This window comes from Patagioenas fasciata, chromosome 3 (assembly GCF_037038585.1).
Source record: "Patagioenas fasciata isolate bPatFas1 chromosome 3, bPatFas1.hap1, whole genome shotgun sequence".
In the NCBI taxonomy this organism is placed as follows: Eukaryota; Metazoa; Chordata; class Aves; order Columbiformes; family Columbidae; genus Patagioenas; species Patagioenas fasciata.
In genome coordinates this window covers 40,634,820-40,660,994 of record NC_092522.1, presented here as the reverse complement: position 1 = coordinate 40,660,994, position 26,175 = coordinate 40,634,820, and the positions used below count along the sequence as shown (strand labels likewise).

Below are 26,175 nucleotides of genomic sequence, written 5' to 3'. Positions count from 1 at the left end.
GTGCATCTTGCTTCCAGCTTTTGTAGCACTGCACAGCCTCCCATCCCCACATGTCTCTCCAGCCTCCCCTCAGTGGACAGATTCACATCATGGGACATGAAAATTATTCCCACTGTCCCCAGAATTGACCATGACCTGACTCTGCCCAGATGGTCCCTGTTGCCTGTCTGTCTCCCAGGTCTGCAAAGCATCATCACCACAGCCCCACACCCGCACTTCTCTATTGCCCTGTTGATCTGTAACCTGAATATCTCAACCACCCACTATTCAGTACTGTCTCCAGTGCTAAAAACCTTTTAAACACTCTCTTTCTGGGTTTGTGTTGTGTTTGGTTTGATTTTGGTTTTGGTTGTTTGGATCAGTAGAAACTCTTCCTTATCATTCATCCTGGATCTCCTGTCTGCTGAAAACTTTGACTTCCACTAGGAACATTATGTAATCTCTTTTCTTCATGCCTACATCTTCCACAAATTCTCCCTAGTTTTCCTATTACCCATCCATAGAAAATGTATTATCAATTTTCCTGCCTTTTTTATGACTGGCTTGCACCAACTTTCAGGCAGAAACCTATTAATGTCTGCAGGTAAAGCATGCATAAGTACACTGGATGCATCATGTGTTTTTTTTCTCTCTAATTGCATTAGCAGTATTAGCTATGAAAAAAAAAGCTGCAGGGCAGTCTTCTTTTCACAGGAAGTTCTTTAGCAGTTTGTTGTAATTGATAGATTTGTTGAAGTTCATTTCCAACACAAACTGCTGTTGGAGCTGCTAGAATTTGGCTGTGATGTATTCTATATCTTGTATTCATTTAATACTATGAAGTCATATTTAAAATCCACATTTCTCTTCTGCAAAGCTGTATCATGTTCATCTGAGGGTGTGCATAATTTATGTTTGCCTCTTGAGGAAATCTGAGCAAGCACCCAATTTAAATTTACAGAAATGTTGAGGAAGAGATTGGTGGATGCATAAATATTTCCCATGTAAATGCAGAAATAACTGCAATGTATGGCAACAGCAGGACAGATTAAATAATTTGTACAGAATGGCTAATGTAGTTTGAGCATCTAATATATTCTCTCCTGTTTAACAGGGAAAATCTTGAAATGAATAAGAAAATCCTCTGAATTTAGACTTATTTGTTTCTATGTAAAACTTAACATACAACTAACTGTTTCATGTTTTTTACAAAATTGCAAAACATAACTCTAACTAAGAATTTGCCAATTTTGTAGTGCTCAACAAACATGCTGTATTTCACTTAGAAGTCATTAATTTCCACTGTTCACAAATGATCTTGAACACAAGCCTGACAGATGCTTTCAAATTTAAGCTTTTCTTATGAAGACGCATTTTTTCTCTATATATTATTCTTTTAAATAACTATATTTTCCATATTAGCTGTTGATATGAGTGCATTTAGATTTCAGAGATATGCTTGCCTTTCTAGATATTATTTTCTAACTAAACCATGCCATTTTAGGCCACTGCATCAGCAACAGCAGTATGACGGTGGCTCTGGTTCTCATCTGGATAGCAGCTTTCTTCTGGTCAGCAGCTCCATTACTTGGCTGGGGCAGTTATACAGGTAACAGGTACCTTTCAGTTATAGTTATTTGGCACCTCTCTCCTTAATTTAACAAAGATACTTACTTTTCTTTTTTGCTGTTTGTGATAAACCAGACCAATTATCAGTTGCACTGAGAAAATCATTCATCATGCATGACGTACACGCAGAGTGTTGCCTGCTTTGGTATCAGCTATAAAGAGATTTATTTGAAGATACCACAGGAAAGACTTGGACCAAGTGCATATTATCTATGAAAAAAAGAGGGGCTAGAAATATTTGGCATCATTAAGTAAGGAGATAAAGGAAACTATCAAAAGACATACTTCAAAAACTGTCAAGATTAGGAAGCTAGAAAAGAACACAAGTTCCAGCAAGTTAAACTTGAAACTATTAGACAAGCCAAAAAGATTTGATGAAACAGTTTGTTGAAAATATGAAAACTAACATAGCAGAAGAAGAAAAAGATACCAGAAAGTTTGTCAGTCCAAGAAGTTATTAGGGTGCAAGACAAGGCCATAGCAAAAAAGGAGGTGAGTGGGGGAAAGGAAAAATTTTGAATAGGGGATGCTGTGAAAATTCAGTAGTTAAGGGATATTCCCACACCAGAAAATTTCTTCATAGGAAAAAGTTGGAGAAATTGTCTCAAACTAAGGCTCAAAAAATTCAACAAAACAAATCTCTAGGAACAAGTGTTAATGATACAAGAGTCCTAACAACTGAAATTGTCCAGTGCTTATCTGCCTGGATCCTGTAGGCATCTGCATCCTTTTAGAAGTCATTAGATCTATGAAGACTTATTAAAGCAGCTATGTGAATATATCCTCTTACTTATTAAATAAATAAGCTTTGAGGTATTTCTGGACCCTTGAAATAAGCATGTGAGAAAAGTATCCATTTCTATGATTGGTTAAGTCTTCTTCCCAAACCAAAATGCTGCCAGCCTATTAGGCTCAATGGATCTTTTATCTGAATCAAAAACAAACTCTTTACTAGACTGTTCTAATTTTATGTCATGTTTTTGCATTCTGGATATGCTATAAACTTGGGGCGTTTGGACTGCTCATTTTCTTTCTATCTTCTGGCTATCTGTGTTTTCTTTTTTACATTAATGTTATTAGCTCTCCATTTGTGGAACAATCTCTGATGACCATTTTTGGCCTTTGCCTGGAGCAAAGAACTTCTTGGGCATCACTGTCTTGCAGTGTCTTGGGCGTCCAAGTGCCTCTATGGGTCCTGTTTGTACTCCGGATTCAATTCCTTGACAAAGGTCTTCAAGACCGCTTCTAGAAGCAGTCTTTCCTACTGAGAATCATAGCAGTTTCAGGTTCCTGGGCTCACTCTAAACACATTTCCATGGAGGGCACCTGTGGAGATGTGGGAGCCCAGCAATGGCAAGTCTGGCAGTGGAGCATGCAGCAGGTGCTGGCAGAACAAAACACGTTACACCTGGCTGCCTCGGACCTCTCACTTCTTCCCAGCAGCTGCAGGGGTCCCCAAGGACCCCACTGATTTTTGAAAATGCCACTTGCTAGGGTCTCTGCAGTAGGAGAAAACACAGCTCTGAATTCTGACTCACAGAAAACCTGCAGAATTTTCTTTTCATGTCACCTGGCGGCTGCTTTCTTTTTTCAGTCAAAAATTTCACAAACCAGAAACCTGGAATTAAGCCAGCTTTTATAGTTATCTCTTTGAAACTTAGGGTCTACTGATGAAAAAGGCAAAGGAGACAAAAATCTGTTTCTGTTACTGAACACATCCAGACAGCAACAGCTAAAGCTTTTGGTGTTAAAAATACTGAGCTCTTTTTGATGAAAATCACAAAGGAGATTTTAATCTTTTGCTCCTTTAATTCATCCTGTTCAAACCTCCTATCACCTGCGAGGAATTAAGGGCATTTTTTTTTTCTCCAGATTTATCACTGGATGTCAGGGAGAGATCAGTTACTAAATCATGCAGGCTTCACCTGTATCGTATCTCCAGGACTTGTTAATACTTGACTTACATAATTTTGGTTCATGCTTCATTTATTTATAATTAGATTTGCTGCCATAGCTGTCAGAAAAAAACCCCAGCTTTTTCCACTGGAAAAGAAAAAAACAACGATTCACAATCTATAGAAAACTTCTAATGCTATCAAATTCAAGTTTTATATGAGGATACATTTGCAAACACATTAGAGAGTCTAAAGAAGTCAACTGTTTTTCATAAAAGTATTTAAGCAGAGACTGGACCTTATTCCCATTGCCCTTTAGTTCCCAACCAGCTGGTGTCCTTTTGTGAATCCCACTAGTTGCAAATTCTGCAATCTGCCTAAACTCATTTTTAAGAGCCTGCAGCTCCTTTGTAGTTGTAGAACTGTATGCTTCTCATTAAGCAAAGGGTCTCATATCTCCCTAAGTATTTATGTTTCATGTTCCCATAATCTTTATCATTAGGTGTATTGGTTTGATCTCATGGCTTTTTCTACAGTAAAAATTTTGTTGCTTTTTTGTTTCTACTAAAAAACCCTCAAGATTTTTATTTCCTATTTTATTAAGTAGTGACTTTTTACATTTAGCATATGTCTCTTTACAATTGCTTGTTATGCTCATCTTACGAAGTTACTGCGTAGAAAATTATTATAAATAAGGGTAGATAACAGTCAATATCAAACCTGTTGAATGAATACCCATTTTATTTCTAATAAAGTATTGTGATTTCCTGTTCTGAAACAACAGTTTGTGCATTATGAATTTACACTGAAAATCTAAACAGGACAGAATAATAATACACATAAAAACTTGCTACAGTGTAGCTGGTCTTGAAAAATTATTTAGGTATAAAATTATGCCACAGAAAGATTAATCCATTCTTTAATGCTCAAAAGAAGAAAACTACAGCATTTGAACGGATAAATTAATCATTCAAAACCAGATTAATATTCTAAAAATGCTAACCAACTTATTTTTGTTTTCCAGATCGTATGTATGGCACATGTGAGATAGACTGGGCAAAAGCCAACTTCTCAACAATTTACAAGTCCTACATTGTCTCAATTTTTATCTGCTGTTTTTTCCTACCTGTAACAGTCATGGTCTTCTCATATGTGTCAATTATCAATACCGTCAAGCTAAGTCATGCATTAACAGGACTGGGTGATCCCACAGACAGACAGAGGAGAATGGAGCGGGACGTCACCAGGGTGAGTTTGGGTTTCACGTTGGGTGGAATTTACCTCAATTAAATGTCTTTCCCAAAATTGGTCCCAACTAGAACAGAACAGAATGTATCAGTCACATTTCATTTCTCTATAAATTCTAGTTACAGAGTCTGAACTCAGTGAAGAATATGAGAATTGTTTAAAACTGCTACCCTAACAGTTGGTTAGTATTTGTGCTATGTAACATGTGAAAAATAACCTAAATATAATTGGAGTGGGTTATACTGCCCAAAATCAAAAGTTTGGTTTGGCATATGCTCTTTTCTTTCAGAAGTTACCTTACTTCTAAGCATATACAGAAGTTACAGTGGAGCTTTCAATTTATTTACCATCGACTTATGTCCACCCAAAACCCTCTTAATTCATATAAACATGCAGGAGACTGTAGCTACTTTCATTCCATTAGATGAGGCATTGCTCAAGCACACCACCAGGTCAAAATTAGCATCCAAGCTGCTATTCCCAGTGTATTGTTTCCTTGATGTAGTCTTCCAGAATAGATTTAAGACTATTCTTCTTCTGTTTTTTTAGGTTTCTATTGTAATTTGCACAGCCTTCATTATCGCATGGTCACCATATGCTGTCATCTCCATATGGTCTGCCTATGGTTACCCTGTGCCCAATCTTACCAGCATCCTTGCCAGTTTGTTTGCTAAGTCTGCCAGCTTCTATAATCCCATTATCTACTTTGGAATGAGCTCCAAATTTCGGAGGGACATTTTCATCCTGTTCCATTGTGCCAAGGAAGTCAAGGACCCTGTGAAGCTCAAACGTTTCAAAAACCTCAAGCAAAAACAACAAGAACCTTCTCAGAAAGAAGAGAAGTATGCGGGAGAAATGCACCCTGCACCAAGCCCTGATTCTGGGGTGGGAAGTCCTACCAATACCCCACCTCCAGCAAACAGGGAAGTGTATTTTGGTATTCTTGATACACCATCTAATAACCCTGATATTGAATGTGATAGACTGTAAGTTTTTTGGCCACCTAACACATGCACTCACTTTGTGTTCAGGAAGACGCGCTTCAAATCAGCGCTTGAGTGATTTCTTAATTCCCAGTCCATCTGTTTCTTTCTATAGCACTGATGACTATGCAACTCAAGCAAATCAGATGGTAAAGTGATATTTTCCTTCTATGTAGGTACAAAAAGCCATGAAGCACATTACAATGTGGGCATAACACCCAGTGCCAGAAACATTTGATCTTCACATTCATGCAGGAAAAGGAGGAATGACTTGTGAAGAGCAGGCATTAGCTAACATAAATAATTAATCTGTCCCTATCCAAATGTTACTAATTAGGACATTACATTTCCAAATATGGTTTTTGCTCTTCAGGAGTCCCAGCCATAGAGGACAGTTTTCCATGGCGCTGTAGGAGAAGACAGGCCCTGCTGAGACTGCCATGGAGCTGCTGCAGCTCCAACAGCTGTGGACTGGCAGGCAAAGCCATCTGCTCCCTGCGGGCACCGATGGGTGCCTGCCACGGGCTCCCAGATCCTGTCCCTGCATGGTTGTGCATCTGATCCCCTGTGCCTGACTCTGTGTGTGTCTACATGGGTGCTAGGAGCTGTAGATCTTGGCATTTGTTAGTGGCTGCAGTCTGAACAGTGGCTTCATACTTTTCCTCATTGGTCTGCAGAACTATTACCTCCTTCCCTGACCTTCCCAGTGAGCAGGACTCAGGAAAGCTGGCTTTTAATTTTAGTGATCTGTCTCCAAACTGGTGGTTTTTCTACATGGTGGAGCAAAAGATGTTGTACAGGCAATGAAACCAAAAATTACACTACAGTTTTAAGACTACTGATGAAGTGTGGCATCAGACCTATTTACAAAACATAATCCAACACTTCACTGCTGCTTCTAAAGAAGGTTTTTGTACCTGCCTATGGGTAAAAAATGACTTTTAGGTAAACGTAACTAAGTAGCAACTAAGGAGATTGATTCAAATAGTTGAGCTGTAGGCTTAAATTGGTAGCAAGACTATCACATGTAATAATATCCAATTATTCCAGTTTATTTTACAGATTCAAAGGAGATACGTCTTCATAATTTCCCATCTTGGAAATTAACTGCATAATCAGAGACTTCTGTAAAAATGTCTCTGGATTAACTGTGGAAATTGTGGGTTCGTTTAGTGCCATTTGCAAACTAAACAAGGAAGAAAAGAAAAACCCAACAACATTAATTGCTAACTTCACTGCTATTTATGACTTTCTGGAATCTCACTGTCTGGGTGTGCTAAATTGTAGCTGTTTTGCAAAAGTATGCTTTTCCAGATGTGTTTCTTGGGACAGTTACAAAGAGAGCCGCCTTCATTTCCTCCATTGCTTTATTTGTTTTGAGAACATCACCTGTGTTTGAAGTTAAAAACAAATAAACATTATAAGCGACATTGGGGAACCATGTTTTCTTTCATGGCCACAGACCTGAACTACAAGAGTATTCATTTTTGTGGAAAATTTTAAGATACTGGTGCTATTTCATTACCATAAATAATTAAAAACAAACAAGCAAACAGTTTGCTTCCAGATAGAAGTGCATACCATAACTGCAGAAATAGATTAAATCATTTAGAGCAAACTCCTGTTGCAGCTGGATGAAGCCTGGCTGGGTTTGCCAAAGCTGGCACACAGTTTTGAAAGCTCCTAGATGTAGCATAAAATCTGCCTTGGTAGCCACGCTGGACTGAGCCTTCTTGCTGCCGACAGTGCTCAGGTTTTCCTCCAAAGAGGATGACAGCCACACAGCTCCATCGGCTGCGGTTCTCAGAGGTACCTGCAGCCATAGGTGTGCCAGACAGGTGTGCCAGACCTGCCCATAGATGCTCCAAGGCCATAGATGCCAGGCTAGGTTTCAGTCTGTATTTCCACTAATTTATGGATGACCGGGAAAATTCTTGCCCTGCTGCACTGTAGTTGATCTGCAGGATTCAGACTCTTGACAGAGAAAGATGTAAAAAAGGCAATGGGGAAGGTGCAGCAACAAGGCCATTTCCAAGAGCACCCACAAATTCCTGCACTGAGCATGCCAGCTGAAATCTCTGCTAGTTCGTATGCCATTGAGTGCATATGGTCACGTTAGACTGGAGGAAGAGGAGGGAGTAGAAAACATGAATCAGAATAGGAGCAGAGGAAAAATATAAGAGGAGGAGAACGAGATAATCAGGGAAGCAAGAGGCCAGGAGCCAAAGGATGCATACCTGCTGACAGACAACTGGAAACAGCCAATACAGCACAAGCCTTGGCCAGGCTGCGGTAGACCTCCTTCCTGCAGGGCCTACGGCTACTCTTCTTTGTGAACATATAATAATATCATGGGACTGCATAACTGTAGACCAGAATATCTGGTTTTGCAGGTCACACAAGGGAAAAGAGGGATGGATGCCTTTGCAGGCAGCAGCTTGTGCTCCAGGTATGGTAACAGCAAGAGCACATTTGTCGTTATTCAGGCTAAAAAGCTTCCACCCCAAACGCACCAGTGCCCTGTAGCTGCACCTGTGACAGCAGCAAGTGGCTGAAGGCAGAAGAAAAGGTCCAGAATCCATTACCACTCGAGTACAGGTAAGGAAATGTTCTTCAGAGTTTCAAGCATCTGAATCAACACAAATCAATTTGTAAAACAGTTTGCCTGCATGCTGTGTTTCTTCTCCTTGTCTCTGGTCCCACACGTGCCCAGACAAGGCTGGTCACTGCTGCTGCCCCCGCAGATGGGTTCCTCTGCCTGTCCAGCTCATGCTGCTGGTCAGAGAAGAACAAAGAGCCCAGGGGCTTGAGGCAGTCAGCAAGGCTAGACACAGTTTAAATATGCTGAAGGGACATGATGGGGTTTTACACTTTTTACTCAGCAAGAACGAAGTACAGTGCAAACAGCATAGGGAGTCCTGGAGTCAAATTAGTCCTCCCCATAACCTCGCTGCTCCCCACAACATGGATTTTCTTTTACAATGGACCATCCCATCTGGGATGGTCTTACAAGAGAGCTCCCACTCACCTTGTCGAAGCAAAGGGCTACCTGCTCCCAGTGCTTTCTCTTTAGAAATGCTATAGTTTTACATTAATGCAAAAAGTCAATGGGTGTGCCAAAGGCAGGGCCAGATGTCACATCTCAACAAGAGAGGACATCCCACCCTAGTGCTACTGCTTCACCTTGTGTGAAGGCACACGGTAACAGGCAGCATGGGCTGGCAAATAGGACCTGCTGCTTCTGCTACCTCTGCCAGAGGCTTGTTTCAGTGTGTTGGGTATTGAAGGGATTGGTGCCAGCCTGCATGAATGAGCTCTTCTGACTATTACTAGTATCCAAATGGTCTCCTGTCATGTGGGTGGAGCACAATATTCAGGTCTTCCTTCCTTTGGTGTAGAAACTCCACCAGATAGGCTCCTTCTGTCTCTCTGGCTCAGCCCTGGACATGATCGTGATATCTTTTAAGTGTTGGGGTTGGTTTCATGTATGGCACACTAAAACTAAGTAGCGTCGTTTGGCAGAAGGCAGTAGGCCAAGCAATCCTACCATTTCCAAAGGATGCTCTCAGCATTTGCTGGCTTGTTTCACCAGAATCTGAGACAGATAAGCTATGTTTCACTGCTAGATGCAAGAAACTCAGCCAAAAAAAAATCCCTGCTAGCTGTTCATCATCCATTTTTGTACTTACAGCCCTGTTGACATCATTAAAGCACTCCAGCAAAAATTACATGCCTGAATATAATAAAATTCATTTGGCAAAATGGTTGAAGCCCTTAAGCCATGCTTTAAAATCTGCCTTTAGCTACTCTACATATCAATTTCCAAATGTTAGCTAATTGTTTTGTTTAGCTATTGATTAGTACACTCAGCAGGTGAGTTCTTAATGATTATGTAATTAATGTATTTACAGGTGCTTCAAAATCTCATCAGCTCTTACTTGATTTCTTCTCATTACAAATATTATTCATAATCATCAACAGGTCAGTATTATATCATAATCACTGCAGTTATTAATCGTGAAGGGCATTCATTAATATTCATGTGTACAACTTGGCCTTGCAGGAGGATTACCAACATCCCTGTCACTGACCAACCCTTTCACTTGGGCTACTTACTTGTGTTCAATTTCCACATTTCTCATTTAGGGGAGTAAAAAAAATAATAAATAAAAGCTACACTTATCATTTGTTCATTTATGCCAAGAAAAACTTTTGGGCCCACATTTCCTCTGCTGAATTTTTTGCCAAGCTGAAAATCCTTTAGGGTGTCAGCACATTGAAATGCACAGCAAAATTTCTTAATAGCTTTGACATTTCTAAGGGTAACATGAATAACTGGAGTGTGTAGTTGGAGGGAGTGGGATAGCATACTGCAGTCCACTCCCTGTTCTCAGTGCTATTATGCCTTTTTATCTAATGACTCATGTAAAAGCATTTCTTGAAGCAGAGACCAGAAAACAGGAAGTCCCCCTCTACCTCCCTTTAGACAGTGACTTTGTTACAATGTGAACTACTCAGACTTGCACCCCATTGCTGGTTCTCTCTCCACTCCTACAAATCCTTCATTCTTTGCTGCTCAGACTGACCAGAGAGATCCATCCAAGCATGTTCTGCTGTTTGGCACTCCTTAGGAGTACAAGACGGAGACAAAATTCTGTCAAGAGGGCATGGCTGGACAAGAACATCATTTTCCTTCAACCCTGGTGAATGTTCTCACCCCAGTCAATAATAAAAAAGGTGGGTAATACTGCCAGGTCTGTATCTTCAACTATCCTGGAGACAAGCCAGCCTGGCAAACCACGTTCTCTTGCAAGGCTGTATGTGTCCCTCTGCTTACCTCTCAAATCATGGAAGGGTTGGAGTCTGAACCTTCTCAGTACATCAACAAATGCGAAGGATCTTTCCAGCACTCCAGGAACTCTACAGACCAAGGTGAGGATGCCTGCAGGGTCAAATGTGGTTATGTCTAGTATGTAGTCTGAAGCCAAGACTCCACAGTAGCTGGCCCAAATCCATTCCTGCATTGATGATCTAGGTATATGGAAAGCTCCAATACTGTGCAATTGTAAAAAAAAAAAAAAAATAACCTCAGAGGTCTTCATGGTCAGCATATGTTCCTGCAATGGCAGTTTTGTGATTCAAGATGAAGCAGGCTAAAAGCTGAAAATGAGATCTTCTTCAGAAGAATAAAGGTACTATTTGATATACATCTACACAGATCCTTCAAGATGCTTTGTGCCTGGAAGACTCCTACAAAACTTCGTATATCCGCATTCAGATTAAGAGAGGTAGCTAAGTGAACTGCAGTGACTGCAGGAGAGAACAGGAGCCTGTCACCTGGGCCTATGTTTTTCTCTACAGTTTTGAGTGCACAAATATGTATTTAATACATAGTACTGAGAGTTGGGGTTTGGATTTTTTTGGAGGTTGTAATCTCTATATAAAACAATAGCTCTTCATAAAAAGGAAGAAAGTATGCATCCTTCTTGATACACAGGAGAAGGACAAAAATAAATTTAAGATTTAAGTAATAAATAGTAATACAATAAGAACGCAGAACAATAAGAAAATTACTTAATGGAAAGTAATAATCCCCTTATTAATACAAAAATCAGGGCCACACTGAATGATAAAAACTAAAAAAATCCAAAAATAAATGTCTACCAGCTGTCTGTGCCAATAGTCATCATCTTCAATGCTCATTGAATGAGACAAAAGCCTTTTGGGAATAACAAACACACAACATTTATTTACGTAATAGGATGTAACCGCGTAAAATGGGAGTGGAAGGACTTACAGAAATCACTTCAATAAACACCCTCCCTTGCTGATATCTGACACTCCCCGGTAGCTTTTGACACTGTATGCCAGCCAGCCTGGTTGCTGCAAGGAACCACCACAAGAGCAAAGCTGGGCTGGTCCTGGAGGGTGCAGATGTGGCCAGAGGCACATCAGACAGGTCCAGCACAAGGTCAGTGCAAGCTGCTCGAACAGGAGCTGCCTGTGTGTGTCACATCCACTGCAGTATTTGCAAAAGGAAATATGAAGTCAAGAATAACGTTTGGTAGCACAAATGAGAGCATGAGTGTGTCTTAGTGATGTGACCTGGCAAAGCCTTACCATGCACCCAAGATAAGTTTCAAATGGATTCATATCATATAACCTTCACACAGAGAAGTGGGAGAAGCTTAGTAAACTCAGAGCATGTTTTTCACCACTGGTAAACTGCTCTATGAAAAGAACAAAACTAATTTATCTGAGAACAAGCTAGCCAATCCCTGGGATAATGTGTGGCCTATATGTGGATTTAAAGGGAATGGAAAACAGACTTTAGCTCATCCTTGATTGATATTGTGTTACCTGACAATCCAGTCTTCAGCTTTCTTTGCTGGAAGGTGGTCAAGTATAGCAGCATTCTCATGTGTACTATACGAAAAAAAACTCAGCCCAGGCAAATGACCAGTTCAAGAATCTGAGAGTTTAAGTCCCAGCTCCAGAGATGAGACCCACATCTCCCCACAATTTGAGGGAGCCATTACCAGACCATTCCCCATCCTTGGAGTCATGGCAAGGGAAAACTGATACAATCTCATTCTTTGAAAGACACTATACATTCTTAAAAACACACATGCCCGGAAAGATAATGTACCTTAATGTGATGGCATGGACAGGGCGTCCAAAGGAGGGAACGTAGAACTCAGTGAAAGTCACTGATCACCGCCTGACTACCAAAGTGCAACAATACCTTGGCAAGTCAGGAAGACTCAGGTCAGCCATACAACATATAAAAGGACAAAGAAAATGGTCTACCAGGACAGTAAAATTGCTATTGTTATCTCAAATTTCACTTTTTTCCCTGGGATGACACAATCCAGCTGAACCAGGCAAACACCTGCATGAACTGGAGGTGTAGCACAGTATATTTGCCCTGCAAATTGCTTTCATGGGCTGGGAGTGCAGATTAGACCCATGTCTGAGGAGCTGTTGCCTTTTTGGTGAGCTACAGTACTGCTTGAACCAGCTATCTTTTCTTTGGGAGACAAATATCACTGCTAGACCTTGGCTAAATTCACAAGAAGCTCTTAAGCATTTCAGCTTCTGAAAGAAGTCAGAGCTTTTAAAAGAGGTGGAGCATCTGGGATCAGAAAGTGTGGGAAAAGGCAACTCTCTCTTAGAGGGATGTGAGGAAAGACCAGGAGAGCTCTAGAATAACCAGTCAGATAAAGGAGCCTACAGATAAAGGAGCTGAAAACCTTGACAATCACAACTCACACCTAAGAAGAGTAAGTCTCTGTCAGCTTCTGGGCTGCAACGGTATTTAGCAGGCTTGAGTCTTCCTCAAGATAGTTTAGACCCCCTCTTTGCTCATGCCCCACTCACTGGCTTTGTGTAATGGTTGCTGGTGCCCACCCACATCTCTGTTGATTTGCTGTGATTCTGAGGAGAAACGGCACCCTAGTTTCACATTTTCAGTCTAACAGAAATCTCATGTTCCAGGCCCCATGTTTAGAGCTTGTTTTATTGCCACATACCATATCGTACCCAATATGCACTATTGGTAGGTACTTTGGCAACAGATATGGAAGAGCACAGCCAACAATCAGAAAGTTAGCACAGGTGAATACAACACCAAAACACTTTCTACTAAGATTTCTTGCTGCAAAGAGCAGGCACAACTTTTCCCAATTGCTTTTCATCATCCAGCCTACTATGAAAACAGAACATCACCATGGAATAGTGAAACATGAGGAGTTCCCACAATGTTACCTCTTACCAGTTCTGTCCATAAGGAACCCTTTAAGCATTTACCATGCTAGCAGCAAAGAATAGGCCTAACATATGTATCAGAAAAACGCTATCAACAGTAACCTCCCTGAAGTCCTCCTGCAGAGATTACATGAATTTGAGGCCACTTCCCCTTTACAACCATATGCAACAGAAATGAAGTTAACAGTGTTAGTTATATTGCCACAATCTGCACCCAGGACAATACTTCTGGCTTCATTAAGTTATATTCTCCAAATAAGACCTACTCAGTGAATCTGCTCAATAACCTAAAGACTTTTCCCTAATGCCTCCATCTGCAAAATCTGGAGTTGTACTTCACCCAGCAAGTTCAGTTGCAGTTCAGTGGGCACAGTCAGGTCTAGGGAAGCTCAACATATGGTCTCTCAGCTGTAGATCCCAAGGTTTTTAATGAAGATGACATGCCTCAGCTGCCTCTAGTCCTGAAGAATCTGATTGCTTTCTGAATAGCAGAATGCACCCAAAGCACTTCTGCCATGAAAAAGTCAGGTTTATCTTATTTTTTAAATATTGGATCTTGCACGATAAAGCAAACTAAAAACTAGCTGTAGTCTAGGCAGCCACACTCATTAACAGTGTTGAAATTATTTTCTCTATTTAATCGCAACAGCAGGTTTGCCACCATTGTTGGTCTCATGGACTTACTGACTTACTTTCACTGACCTATCTAATCTTCAAAGACCAAAACTGTCCTGCCACCCTAACCTACAGCTGACCACAAGAATCCCCCATTTTGAACTGGGCATTTTCACTCCTTAGGATAATGACAACACAGCAAAGCAAGCTTCTCCAGACCATGTAAGAAAACTAGCTTATCACCGTTGGTCTGTAAATCCCTGTATAAGTCCAGGTTACAAAGATAGGACAAAATACCAGACTATAAGGCAGCCTGGACTGCCATTCAAGCCCTTCCTTGACACCTGGATAAACCCAGCAAGGAGTAAGTATGATCAGTAGGGCCAGAAAACTAGCCTGGTCTGTGTGGCTCATGTTCCCCTTCAGCACTGCTTTGACTTAGTCACAATTATTTCAGGCTTTGTTAACCAGATGTGGGTCAATTTGACTTGCTCAGCAACAAGCTTAACAAATAACCAAATTAATGAAAGAAGCAGAGTGTAAAAGTGTTCGGAAAGGGTTGGAAGCTGACACATCCCTGGTGGGACATCTCCCCAAAAACACAGGCACACAGAGGCACCTCGTTAACTTGGTGGGGACAACAACGTGGCTGCTCTTTGAATCCCACAGCCCTTGGGACTGTGACATTTCACTGGGACTCAGAAAGCCAAGGAGGAAAGGGATAAAGCCCCATATACCATGCAGATATCCAGGCTTGCAGTTAAATAAACTCTGGAGACAAATGCTAACATTTGCAACTGCTGCCCACTTCCAGTCCTACAACATCTCAGCAAGGACTTACATAAAACTTCCCTTTAGCCCATCAACCCAGCCTTCGTTAGGCAACAACAAAGAAATGTCAGAACTGATTTAAGAGTATATCTTTAGCCCTGAAATGAGTGTTTGTACTTAGGCTGAGGGAGGAGAGTGGAGTGGGAAGGGGAAGATTGAGGAGCGTTCACAATTATTCACATTGCAGTCACAGAATATATGTGTAGGGCTATTCATTTGAAATGTTGTCATTGATTATGGCATTTAGCTGCAGAAATCCCTAAATATATTTAGAGAGAGACAACTCCTCTGCCTGCCTGGAGTGATGAAAATTCAGGGCTTTGGCTCAAATTCCTTGTGCCACTGCTACGGTCCTAACCCTCACTGTATAAAACATTGTGATTAAGAAGCAGTTTAACGGCAACAAACCCCACCATCAATGGTCTCCTTCACAAAGAGTCATCACGCTTGCATCCTCCCTGCAGCTTCTCCCCGCAGTGCTGAGGGAAGGAGAGACAGAGGGCAGCAGAGGGAAAACATCTCCTCTTCCTTCGAAGTCATGCCCACACGATGTGTTTATCTGCTTCTTGGAGCAGCAGCAGAGAAGGTCATTCCTTTTTATGCTAGAGATAGGGGACAGAAATCCTATTGCCTTGGAACCAGCAGCAAACCAATTAATTGTGACTCGCAAAGATTTCATCCACAGCATGTCAACATGAGGCCAAGTCACGGAACAAGTGAAATGTTTAGAGAAAGGAGGACACCAAGACCAACTCCTTGTGTGCTGCAGGATAAATTTAGTCCCTCTTGTCAAAATTATTGTGCCTAAAACTGTTGTCAGACTTTTTGAAGCTTTGTAGATTAGGAAAAATAGCCACAACAACAACAGTAAATTACATACTAGCCAACAACCATTTATGGTGCAAAAATTCTTGAAACCTGCACACATCACTTCTGCCATCCATTCATGGGGTCTCTGGGACTGCTCTTTTCCAACCTGTTGATTCCCACTCTATATACTAATTGACGTCAGAAGTGACGACGTTGCAAATCTCTTCTGCAATACCAACCCAAGCACTAACGTCTAGTTCCTAGGAGCTAGTTTTCATAGCAACTGACTCCATGGAGATTTGCTTGCACTATCACAGATTGCTACAGATGAAACAACAAAGACATCACAGAATGTCTTCAAAAGCTCTTCCCAGAAAAAGAAATATAAAGAGATAGGTAAATGAAATCTAGCATTTGTACCAGTTTCCTCAGTTACAGATGCTGCTAAGTTCTTGATCACCCATTTTCTGCACTCAGCCTGTTGATGCGTCATGGTGTGCATGCACTGCTCTTGTAGAAAAGCCACCGTGATGACAGAAAAAGCTGGTGTGCAGAGGGCCATACTCGGCTTTCTTTTGAAGTCCATTTATCCGTTGTCTTTCATTTCTTTGATTTCTTATCAGACAGCAGCCTTATTTTATGCCCTGTGACCTTCAGAAAGTCCAACCTTGGAAATGCAAACCAAACCAAATAGGGAGTTTATTCAAAACTTCCCATAACTAGGTAGAGTCGTTTGGCAAACTGCATCTCTCACAGTAACACCAAATTCTTTCCCCCCTGCATGTGAAAATAAATAAACAGAACAACAGACTAAAAGCAAACAATTACTTATCACAAAATAACCCAATTTATTACATGAAATCAGTACTTGTTTCAATTTTCTTAGTCATTCCTGTAAACTGGTTCTCTACTAGATGATGAAAGGTATTGACTTATTGAAAGAAATTGGCAAAAAAGCAAGCTGTAAAGCATTAATTTTGTGAAGACCAAAGAAATCCACTTCAGAGCCACAGAAGCTTTAAAATGTAATTTCAAAAAAAAAAAATCACTGTCTGCTTAGTTCGGGAAAAAAAGCCAAAAGGAAACAATTGTTGTTAGCAGGTTTCTTCACAGGCTTTCCGGTGCAGTGCCACAAAGGAGACAAAGTGAGCTCTTGACAGCATCCCATGGAGCACCCAGGCTCCTTTAAGTGTGGATGCAGAGTGCACATACAAGCTATCCAGGTTCACGGCAAAGAGGGCTCAATGGCAGAAAACTCGTGCGAGGAGGACACAGTGAGGGGGGAGCTCAGCAAACACAATGGGAGCTGAATGCCGAACCACAGTGCAAAGCACCAGGGCTGTCAGCAGCAACTCCACCACACCAGAGCAAACAGCCAAGGCAATCAGCGAGCTGTAACGCAGGGCAGTGTGTCATGTTTAACATTGCAGCTGACACAGCCTGGTTACGTACTTTATTAGGTCACTTAGGAGGGGAAAGCATCACTTTATGTGGCTCTGCAGGCCTCACCTTCTCTTATGCTGAATCAGGATGATCTTCTCTGTTCTCCCTGCAAGGACATTATGCAGGTACAACGTGCCAGCTGCCAGTGGAGATGCAGAAACTGAACCAGGATCTGGTCATACCAAGGCATGGCTGTAGCTGTAACTCACCTAACTTAACACAACAAATGCCTTGCTCAGCCTTCCTCTGCCCCTAGTTATTCCCTGGCCTTCCCAACCACTTACCAGGATGCAATAGAAACCATTAGGATTTTGCAAATCAAAGTTGGAGCACTGACCTCAGCACATGGTGTGGTGTTGCAAGGCTGTGAGTGCAGCAGCAGGAAACATTTTCCTTTTGCCTGGTCCTGAGCAGCTACTTCCCCAGCATGCACATCTTCATGGCATGTATGCGCAAAGCTCTGGATGTCTCTGGAAGCTGTGAGCATCCCTCACAGGCCTGGGAAAACCAGAACCTACCTGCAACATCTTTTTTGTTGTTGGTGAATTAAATAAAAGGCAATATCCTCATACATCTCTACCTCTTCTGACAGAAGCCACCAGTTTCAAAGCTACTTGTTGAGCTGTTTGTTTGCAGAAGAGCTGCCTTATTATCATCAATCCAGAGGAAGCAGGCCAGGTTAGAGAACAGAGCTCTTCTACAGCAGCTCAGGTTTGGGAAGGCAAGGGCTGGCCCGGGCAGCTGCAGGGTGGTCACTGGCAGCTGGAGATGGCAGCAAGCAGCTGTGGGTAATTGCCACTTCTAGGATGCCTTTTGTGGAGCAAGCCCTAGGAGATAGGCTCCTGGTCCTCCTACAGATACACATCCCAAGCTCCTTTTCAAACTTGGTTCTGTAAGCTCTGTGCTTCTCAGCTTTCTTTTCTGCAAAAGCTGCTTGCCTTTCTTTTCTTCTAATACTTTATAAGAACATGCATATAATTTAATTTTCTCTCTCCTGAAATATTTTTTCATTTTCTTTCATTGTTTGCTTTCTTCTGAAAAGAGCTTTGAGAACTTCTTAAGGTAAAAAATGTCAATCATTAAAGTAGTTCAAAAGTCTTTATAGTATTTTCTATAGTATAAAACACTCTAAGGATTTAGCAAGCATAAAATGTAGAGGCTTTCCACTTACAATTCTTATGGAGATTTAATGCCAGCAATTATAAGAATGCAAATGGTATTTCCAGCTTAACTGTGCTTGTGACTAAGCAATTTATTGCAAGTAATTTACTTAATTTAGGAATCGAAATGCAGAGCTCACCTTATAATATATGGTTGTGGCACTGAAGGCAAGGAACAGAGGATAAGAGGATAGGACTTATTCAGAGAGATTTATTTTTCCTAATAAGATTTGAATAGTTTTGGGTGGGCTTTGTGGTTTTTTTTTTTTTTTTTAAATGTAACAGAAGAACAGCATTTCTTCCAAAGGCTTAATTTCAGAGAAGGATTTAAACATGCACTGGATCTTTCAATAGCCCTTGAAAGCATTATAGAAGAAAGATGGCTCTCACTTGCCATTCTGTTACTACATTACTGAGTTTATAGTTAACTGAACTACTACAGCACGGAGTGATATTTATGCATACTGTCTGCTTTCTGGTTTTCTAAGTGGAAATTAATTGTGAGAAATTACCAGCTTACAAAAAGCATAGATACATGCTACTGCACTGCAGGAACTTATGTCTACATCTTTTGTCCCTTAGGGTACACCTCATAGCTCTGTGTGGCTGGAAATGCCCTAAACAACTTGATGCTTGGATAAAATGATGGAAACTAGCAGTAATAAAGGTTCATAGCAGTTCTTCACAGCCTGCACTCCCCAGCCCTGACCCCTTTGCACACACATTTCAACAAAAGCTTAGTCACAAATATCCTGAGCAGAAGGAAGGTGGGTGAGTGTCCTGCTTGCAGCCCTTCCCCGCAGCCCCCAAAGTGGCAGAGCTAGTGTCCAGCCCAGCTACCCTGGGCAGACAACAGTGTTTCTGTTGGGCCGATTCACACACAGCAGAGTAATTTTTAAAACTTGTTTTAGTGACTGATAGCACTCGGGAGCTTCAATATCTTCACTGGTGGTGACCAGTTAAACAACAGAATCACCATTACTTCCATCCCACCAGAGGTGAGAGCAGCAGAGAGATGGGGCAGGGATGGGGGGAGGGCAAATGATGACATTCCTGCCAGTCCACTGGGGTCTGCATGCCCGGAGAGGTGCTGCCGTCATTCTACACTCTCCTTGTATCCATACCACAGAACGCCCAGGTGCACTCCCCAGCACCTTCCCCTGCCTCAGCCTTCCAGTAGGACCCCAGTTTTCCCCTCCCATTTCTCCATTGCCTTTCCCAGCTCTGCCAGCCCCCAGCGCCAGGGCTCTACAACCTCTCTCCTTTCCTTCCCAGCTAAATTTAACCTTGCTGGAACATGGGACTGTCTGTTTCTATTGTGTGTACCATCCCCCAAGGAAGGTGTTGACAGCACCTGGATCCACACAAAGAGAGGTTTATGTGGGTGCAGCACCACACAGGAGCTGGGGGGACCCAGTGTATTCCCACCCCATGCTGACATCCCACGTTCCTATACAGGTACATGGGCATGATCCCTCCTGGAAATTTTCCCTCCCTGGAGGCAAATGGGCCTCTACAAGCACAGTGGGCAAGGAAACCCTGGAGAGGAGCCAAGCCATCGCCATTCAACTTGGGAGAGAGTGGTGTAAGCCCTTACATGGTGAGTCTGTGCACAGGGGTGCATGCAGAGGGGCTTTTCACGAACTCTGGCAAATAACTGTTTCAAAAAAATGCATACCAGTAAAGAAAATACCCTAATCCGCCCATTAAACACACTGGCAGCTCTGGCTCCACTGCATGTTTGGACACTTCTGCTTGCCAGAGCAGCACTCTGATTTCTGCATTTTGCCTCCAGAAACACTGCATTTTGTACAGTCCTCAGTGCTGAGAGCCAAAGCTGGAGAAGACAAGGATAAGGGCACCACAGAAGGGATGCATTAAGTTGCTGGGATACAGCCATGAGCTCTCTACTGTGAAGTGGCTTTTACTGGCATCACCTACTTGCTCTGACACCTGATGCCCTACAGAGCATAAACAGAAAACACATCAGGAAAATAGTCAGGAAGAACAGACTGAAGACTGTTACTGGGTTTACATTTTCCAGGCCTGATTTGTAGCGAATAATCAAGCTTTACTACCAAGGTAAGGGGCAGTGGGATCCAGAGTGAGACCTGGAATTCTGGGCAAACTGAATTAACAGTGACAGTGACAGCACATGGCTCACACTGGAAGTAAACAGATAGGGAAAGCACGCTGAAAAAGCCATTTGTATTTTCTGAGAGCTGTAGTCCTCAACTGCAAACTTCAGCACTGAATCCAGCACTGCTGAAACTTTTGATTCACAAAGTGCACTCTCCTAAACAGACGACTTGACTTCTCATACAAGAAGCTTTATGCTAATGAATCAGGTTTTATATGAGGTAGTACAGCAATGAAATATATTCCACTTACTCTGGGAGGACTCAATCCCCACCCATGCTGGATTGAAGATGAACAAAATCCATATGTTGCATTTCCTACAGACCTAGTTCTGTTCAGTCATAACTGCAAGTTTTGCTGAAAATCGGTTCTTAAAATGTATTTCCACTGTGGTGCCACTTGGTTTCTGATAGTGGACTGGTGAGATACAAGCATCACAGTCCACCTCCATAATATCCTCCAGCTTTTAAAGCTGGTTACACCCTTTCAGATCCAAAGGCCTGTGGTCACAAACAGGGCAAACTCCTCCCAGGCAGCCACCCTTGGCATTTCTTCATCCCAAATGTGACAGGGGCTGTTCCAGCCCCAGTATTTATGGTTCACTTTATTTATGTTTCAACACAGCATTTGTGGCAGCCTCTGCTCTAAATCTGGCATGGGGAATATGTGGCATAGGAGGTATGGGTAGATTCAGCTACATGGTAAAAATAATGATTTTGATGGTCATGATAGTTCAAGTGCATCCTCCATCTGCTTTCTTTTTTCTTACAGAGCTATATCTTGAAATAATTAAAGAAAAGCAATAGCTGAACATCACTTCTTTCTGGTATGGTTGAAGCTCTATAGGCAAACCCAGCTGACTTGTTGGTTCTTTTATTGCCTACATACCCACAGCTACTGCACTACGCATTAAATTGCTATCCAAGTATACAAACACTCTTTACAAATAACAGTCATAGAAAAGGGTCTCTTTCCCATTTCCCACAATGAACCCCCATTTTTTGAGCCTGCCCAGTCAGGCCAGCAAGCTCCCAGCCAGGCCCCATTCCCATGCCATACACTGCAAGAGATCCAGGGTAAGGGCCTTGCCACCTCTCACTTGAACATTGCCTCCTGGTAAACCTGAAAAGGCTGATTTTTGTCGCCTTTTCTCCCTGCCTTTCCTGTGGAGCAAACAAATGAACCTGGGGCCTATTGACAGAGACCAACTTCTCTATAGTCTCAGGAAACATGGCCATTGCCATCTTCACTGAGAAACACCCAGTGGGTCAAATTTACACAGTGTAAGTTTGATATTCATCCATTTAAGCCAAGCATGCCAACATTATGCATTCATTTGGCCCATGAGGTCTCCTCATTCATAAAAGAAAAAAACAGATGCCTGGCTACCCAATTGCTCTAATTATTTAAAGACATTTCTGATGCTGGCAACATCTACAGCATACATAATTCAGCCTCCATACCTTTCTCAAACACAAGACAAACACATCAGTGTATTTCAAATAAACCTTCTAGGACATTTGTTATTTTATTTAGCTAAGGTCAATTTAGATACAAGTGCTTTAAGAAGTTAAAGCCAAACAATATTAACCCCCTACCTGCCTTGCCATCTCGATTATACTTGTAACTTTCTATTGTGCTCTCCCCATGTATTGTTTTCTTGTATAAATTGTTTTCAATCACAGATTACCTTAAGTGAAATAACGCATAAGTTAAAATTCTATTTCACATAGCCTGAGAAATGCGGAAAAACTGCAGAATTTGAACTCCACTGCCACTTGTTAGGAGTTCAGCTCTAAAAAGCGTGGCTGCACTGTCTTTGAACAGAGCCAGCACTGCCAGGCTGTGCATGGCATCTTGGGGTGTTACAGCTTGAAGAATATTCTGCTCTCTGATTCCTGTGGTAGTATGTGGTGGAAAAGACTTGAAGGTACTTGCTTGAGAGCAGAAAAGTTATTCCTTTCTGTTGAAGCACTTGGATGGGATTAGAAGTGACATAGCTATGCGTGATCTTGCAGAAATAATTTGTCTGTGCTTTCTGTCCTTACATGCAGTCAGGACTTTATAGTACTGGCTTACTAAGCTTGCAGTGGTCAGCTGAGAAGATACATTTAACAGGGGCTGTGTAATGATCACAAGCCAGTGATCTCAGTCCTGGTCACTTTAATTCCTTGTACATTTCTTACTCACAATCTGGAGAGCAAAGGATATCATGATTTTGAAAGCATGGCCCACAGCCCTATGCCAGAAGAGCAGCGTGCACCTTGGGTCCCACAAGTGGGACAAAGACCCAGCATGTAGGAGACTCTGCACTTCCCCCTAAAAATTTCCCAAGGAAATTTCCTATTTCTCTAAATCTTTTGCAGGCATAGCTTGTTCTGTAACATAGATTATTATTATTTTCTTTGCGTACATCTACACTACTAGATCCAGGAGACCCTTTTGAGTGCTGGGGAGATGAGCACAATGGGTTGTGCTGCAGTACGCACCTGCTCCACAAGATGTGTGTACCCATCGCCACCTTATACAGAGTTCTTGGAAACAGTTTATGGCCTTTGAAGCCACCATCCTCTGCATTCAGAGGTGGACCTATACTATGTGAGCCTGCTATATGGTAAAACCTTTCTTCAGTTCCCCTTTCTACAAAAGTTTGACCTGTTCATGTAAATCACTACAGAAAGGCCAACTGTGACCAAAAGATTATGGGCCAGATGAGTAAGAAACTTGGACTAAATCTGGACACCTGTGTCCAAAACTACACCTGTCCCTGGTGGTGTCATAAGAGTTATATACAGTCATGTTGTTGCCTGTCCTCACCTCAGGGGACTGTCCTGGTTTTGTTAGAAACAAGTTTCTCTTTTTAGTTTCTCTTTTAGTGAATTTTCCTGTCAGTTAAAGTCTTCTTACTAACTGCACTCCTGAAAGTTAGATACATGTTTTGGTAGACATAGCGATGGTATGCAAGGTCATTGATAAGGCTGGATGCACGTCCTGCAAGACCAGTGAACTGGAACAGGTGACCAAAAACTGACCAACTAAGTATTCCATCCCATTCACATGATACTTCGTATAAAAGTGGGAGATCACGAGGATCTCGTCCCTTTTCCTTATGGCTGACATTAGGAGAGGACCTTGCAAGTTGTCCCTGCAAACTGAGGCCTAGTGACAGATTGAATCCAGCTCTGATTGGCTGCAGAGTCCAGTCCAGGATTTCAGGTGTTGGCCCCACATCTGTTGGAGCAGTTGCCGGGACTTTCAAGATTGGTTTTGTATATTTTGTATATATATCCCTTGGCAGGGATATACCACTTGGTGAGCGTCGGACCCTGAACAAGTGAATTTATTTGTCATTTCCAAATAGGAGAGGCTTCCCCTACTTAATTTACCTGTGCATCACTGCACACAGAGGGAGGGAGACATGAGCAATCTTACATTTTTGTGTTGACTGAAACATGTAAGTCTGCTAGTTAATTAGTAAAAAAACCTTCATTAAAAAGTGTTGAAGTTAGATTTGTAATGAGAATGAGATGAAGTCTAGTGAGCTTCCCTTTACTGAATTCAAATTGTCAGCTGCTGCCCAACACAGCCTTTATCCAGCTGTTACCCAAAGCAATGCCTTTTAAACAAAAACTGTATACCTTCAAAATTCTGCATGAGAGATGATCTCAAAACTAAGATTTATTTAAGGGTCTGTGACTAAGATCCATCAGTAAGTGCCTGATCTTCTAGGCCTGCTGCTAAACCTGTTTGAAAACACCAAACCCCCTTAGCAAGTTTTCACCAGATTCTCTCTCCTGTCTGCACTGACATCATTGCTTGTATGCATCTTATCATATCTCTCGCTTTCTGCTGTTGTGTCTTCCGGAGCACAGGTAATCTCTGTGTAGATCACAATTCAATGCAGCCACTACATTTTGCTCAAAAATGAAGAATCTTCTCAAACTCTCTTTGAAACCAAAGTATTTTGATTTACTGGTCTTGTTTGTTAGCTGCTTCATTAAGACTTTCAGGGGACAGGTTAGAGGTCTGCATTCATTTGCTTTCAGTCTTCACATTACAGTGGAAACAAAGCTACTCTGCATGTCAGTGCTACCCACTTAGAAATGAGTACTGCAGCAATTTTGGTAAAATATTTTGATGAAGAGAGTTACTGAGCTGCTGCTGCTGTGGAAGAGTGAGGCTGTAACATGCATCAGCCTTACTTAATAGGTGTTTATGTGTATTTGTGCATATCTATGTCACGAAGTAGTAAAGACTCTGCCACTTGAAATTTGTCACCTACTCTAAGTGTGCATTCATATATTTAATATTTTCAATGGATCCCGCCAAATCCTTTTTTACTAACTAGCAAATGAAAATACAGTATAGTAAAACTTAAGTACTACCAGTTAGCAGAAAACTCAAGCAGAGGCCTTTGACTAGAAGTGATGGTGGAAGACATGAACACGTGCAGATACGGAGCACTGGTCCATCCCCTAGACAATAGTGTTCAATATCTATTGTCTTCAAATGAGTGGCTTCCTGACTGCATGGTCAGCTCTTCTGCAAACAGATCTTGCCCTGTGGCAAGTCCCAGCACAGAAGTCGAGCCACGCAATGTAGTTCTCCTGCACTTTGTGTTGCCAGATCTTGGGTTGCTGGAAATTGCTTCTGTCCGGAAAGAGCATAGGCAGCAGCACTCGGAAATGTTGTGGTAAAAAGAGGCAGCCAGTGCCCTCCTCAGTGTTTTGTTTTGATACTCTTCAGCTCTCCATTACACATGATAATGAGAGGCTGAATACCCTGGATAATGACAAACCAAGATAGTTTTTCTTTTTCTGCCCATTCAGTGTTTCTGCTCCATGGTTCCTGGGCTGCTCATTTCCAGGATGCCAGGCTAGCTCACAGGCAGTGATGCAGAAATGTGCCAGCCCACTGGCAGCGTCCTTGACCCCAAGCCCTGAGCAGAGCCAGCCAGGCCAGGAGAGCTCAGGTGGGTGCAGCATGGGCAGGGCTGTACCACGGTTGGGTTTCTGGAAGCAATAGAGCTGTGTTCACACACCGCTGCATTTGAGCTAAGTCCTGCCAGGTCCACACTGGATCTTTGCCCTTGGTACAATTTACCTGCAAATTAGATAATCTGTCCATGGAAAACAAGAAATGGATCTATCAGCTGTTTCTTTTGTAAAACTACCACCTTGCAGCAGCAACAAGGAAGCACAACCTCGGTGTAGGCACTGTTGCTTTGACACCTTGCTGACCACGTTCTGCACGCCAACATCTACACCCCTCAATGAGCTGATGCAAGTATCAGAAACTGAACTTCCAGAGGACTTCTTGCCTGTGATGGTTATCCTGACTGTCTGTTGCATCCAACATGTCAGCTCCATCACTCAGCACGAGTCCAGCTGTTTCTGTGCATTCCTGTCATGTCCACTACAGGCACAGCCTGAGCCTTTGCTGTCCGACCATGTCTTGGTTTGCCAGAAGCTTGCTCCTCAGCACTCTCACTTTTGGTTTGAGATCAAGAGGCTTCTTCGATAACCCACTGACTTTAGTCTTTAAAGCCATACAAGCAAGTCAACTTGTACACAGATGCCCATGGATTTCTGAAAATAATCTACTTGAGTGGGAAATAAGTGGCTAAATACCAGTGAAGGCCTAGTGCACAAAAATTTTAGAGTATTTCTATCATCA

General features: G+C 42.0%; 1 protein-coding gene and 1 long non-coding RNA gene across 3 annotated transcripts in view; one reads left to right on the top strand and one right to left on the bottom strand.

The window, feature by feature from the left end:
- LOC136100669 (visual pigment-like receptor peropsin) overlaps positions 1–7,116 on the top strand; it is a 31,159-nt gene extending 24,043 nt beyond the window's left edge. The window contains exons 4-6 of the mRNA XM_065836013.2: positions 1,484–1,588; positions 4,528–4,751; positions 5,301–7,116. Of these exons, the coding sequence (XP_065692085.1) occupies positions 1,484–1,588; positions 4,528–4,751; positions 5,301–5,741 (770 nt within the window). The 3' untranslated portion in view covers positions 5,742–7,116. The remainder of the gene's footprint in view (positions 1–1,483; positions 1,589–4,527; positions 4,752–5,300) is intronic.
- LOC139827554 (uncharacterized) overlaps positions 1–26,175 on the bottom strand; it is a 125,450-nt gene that overhangs the window by 52,722 nt on the left and 46,553 nt on the right. The gene's annotated exons all lie outside the window — the stretch shown is intronic.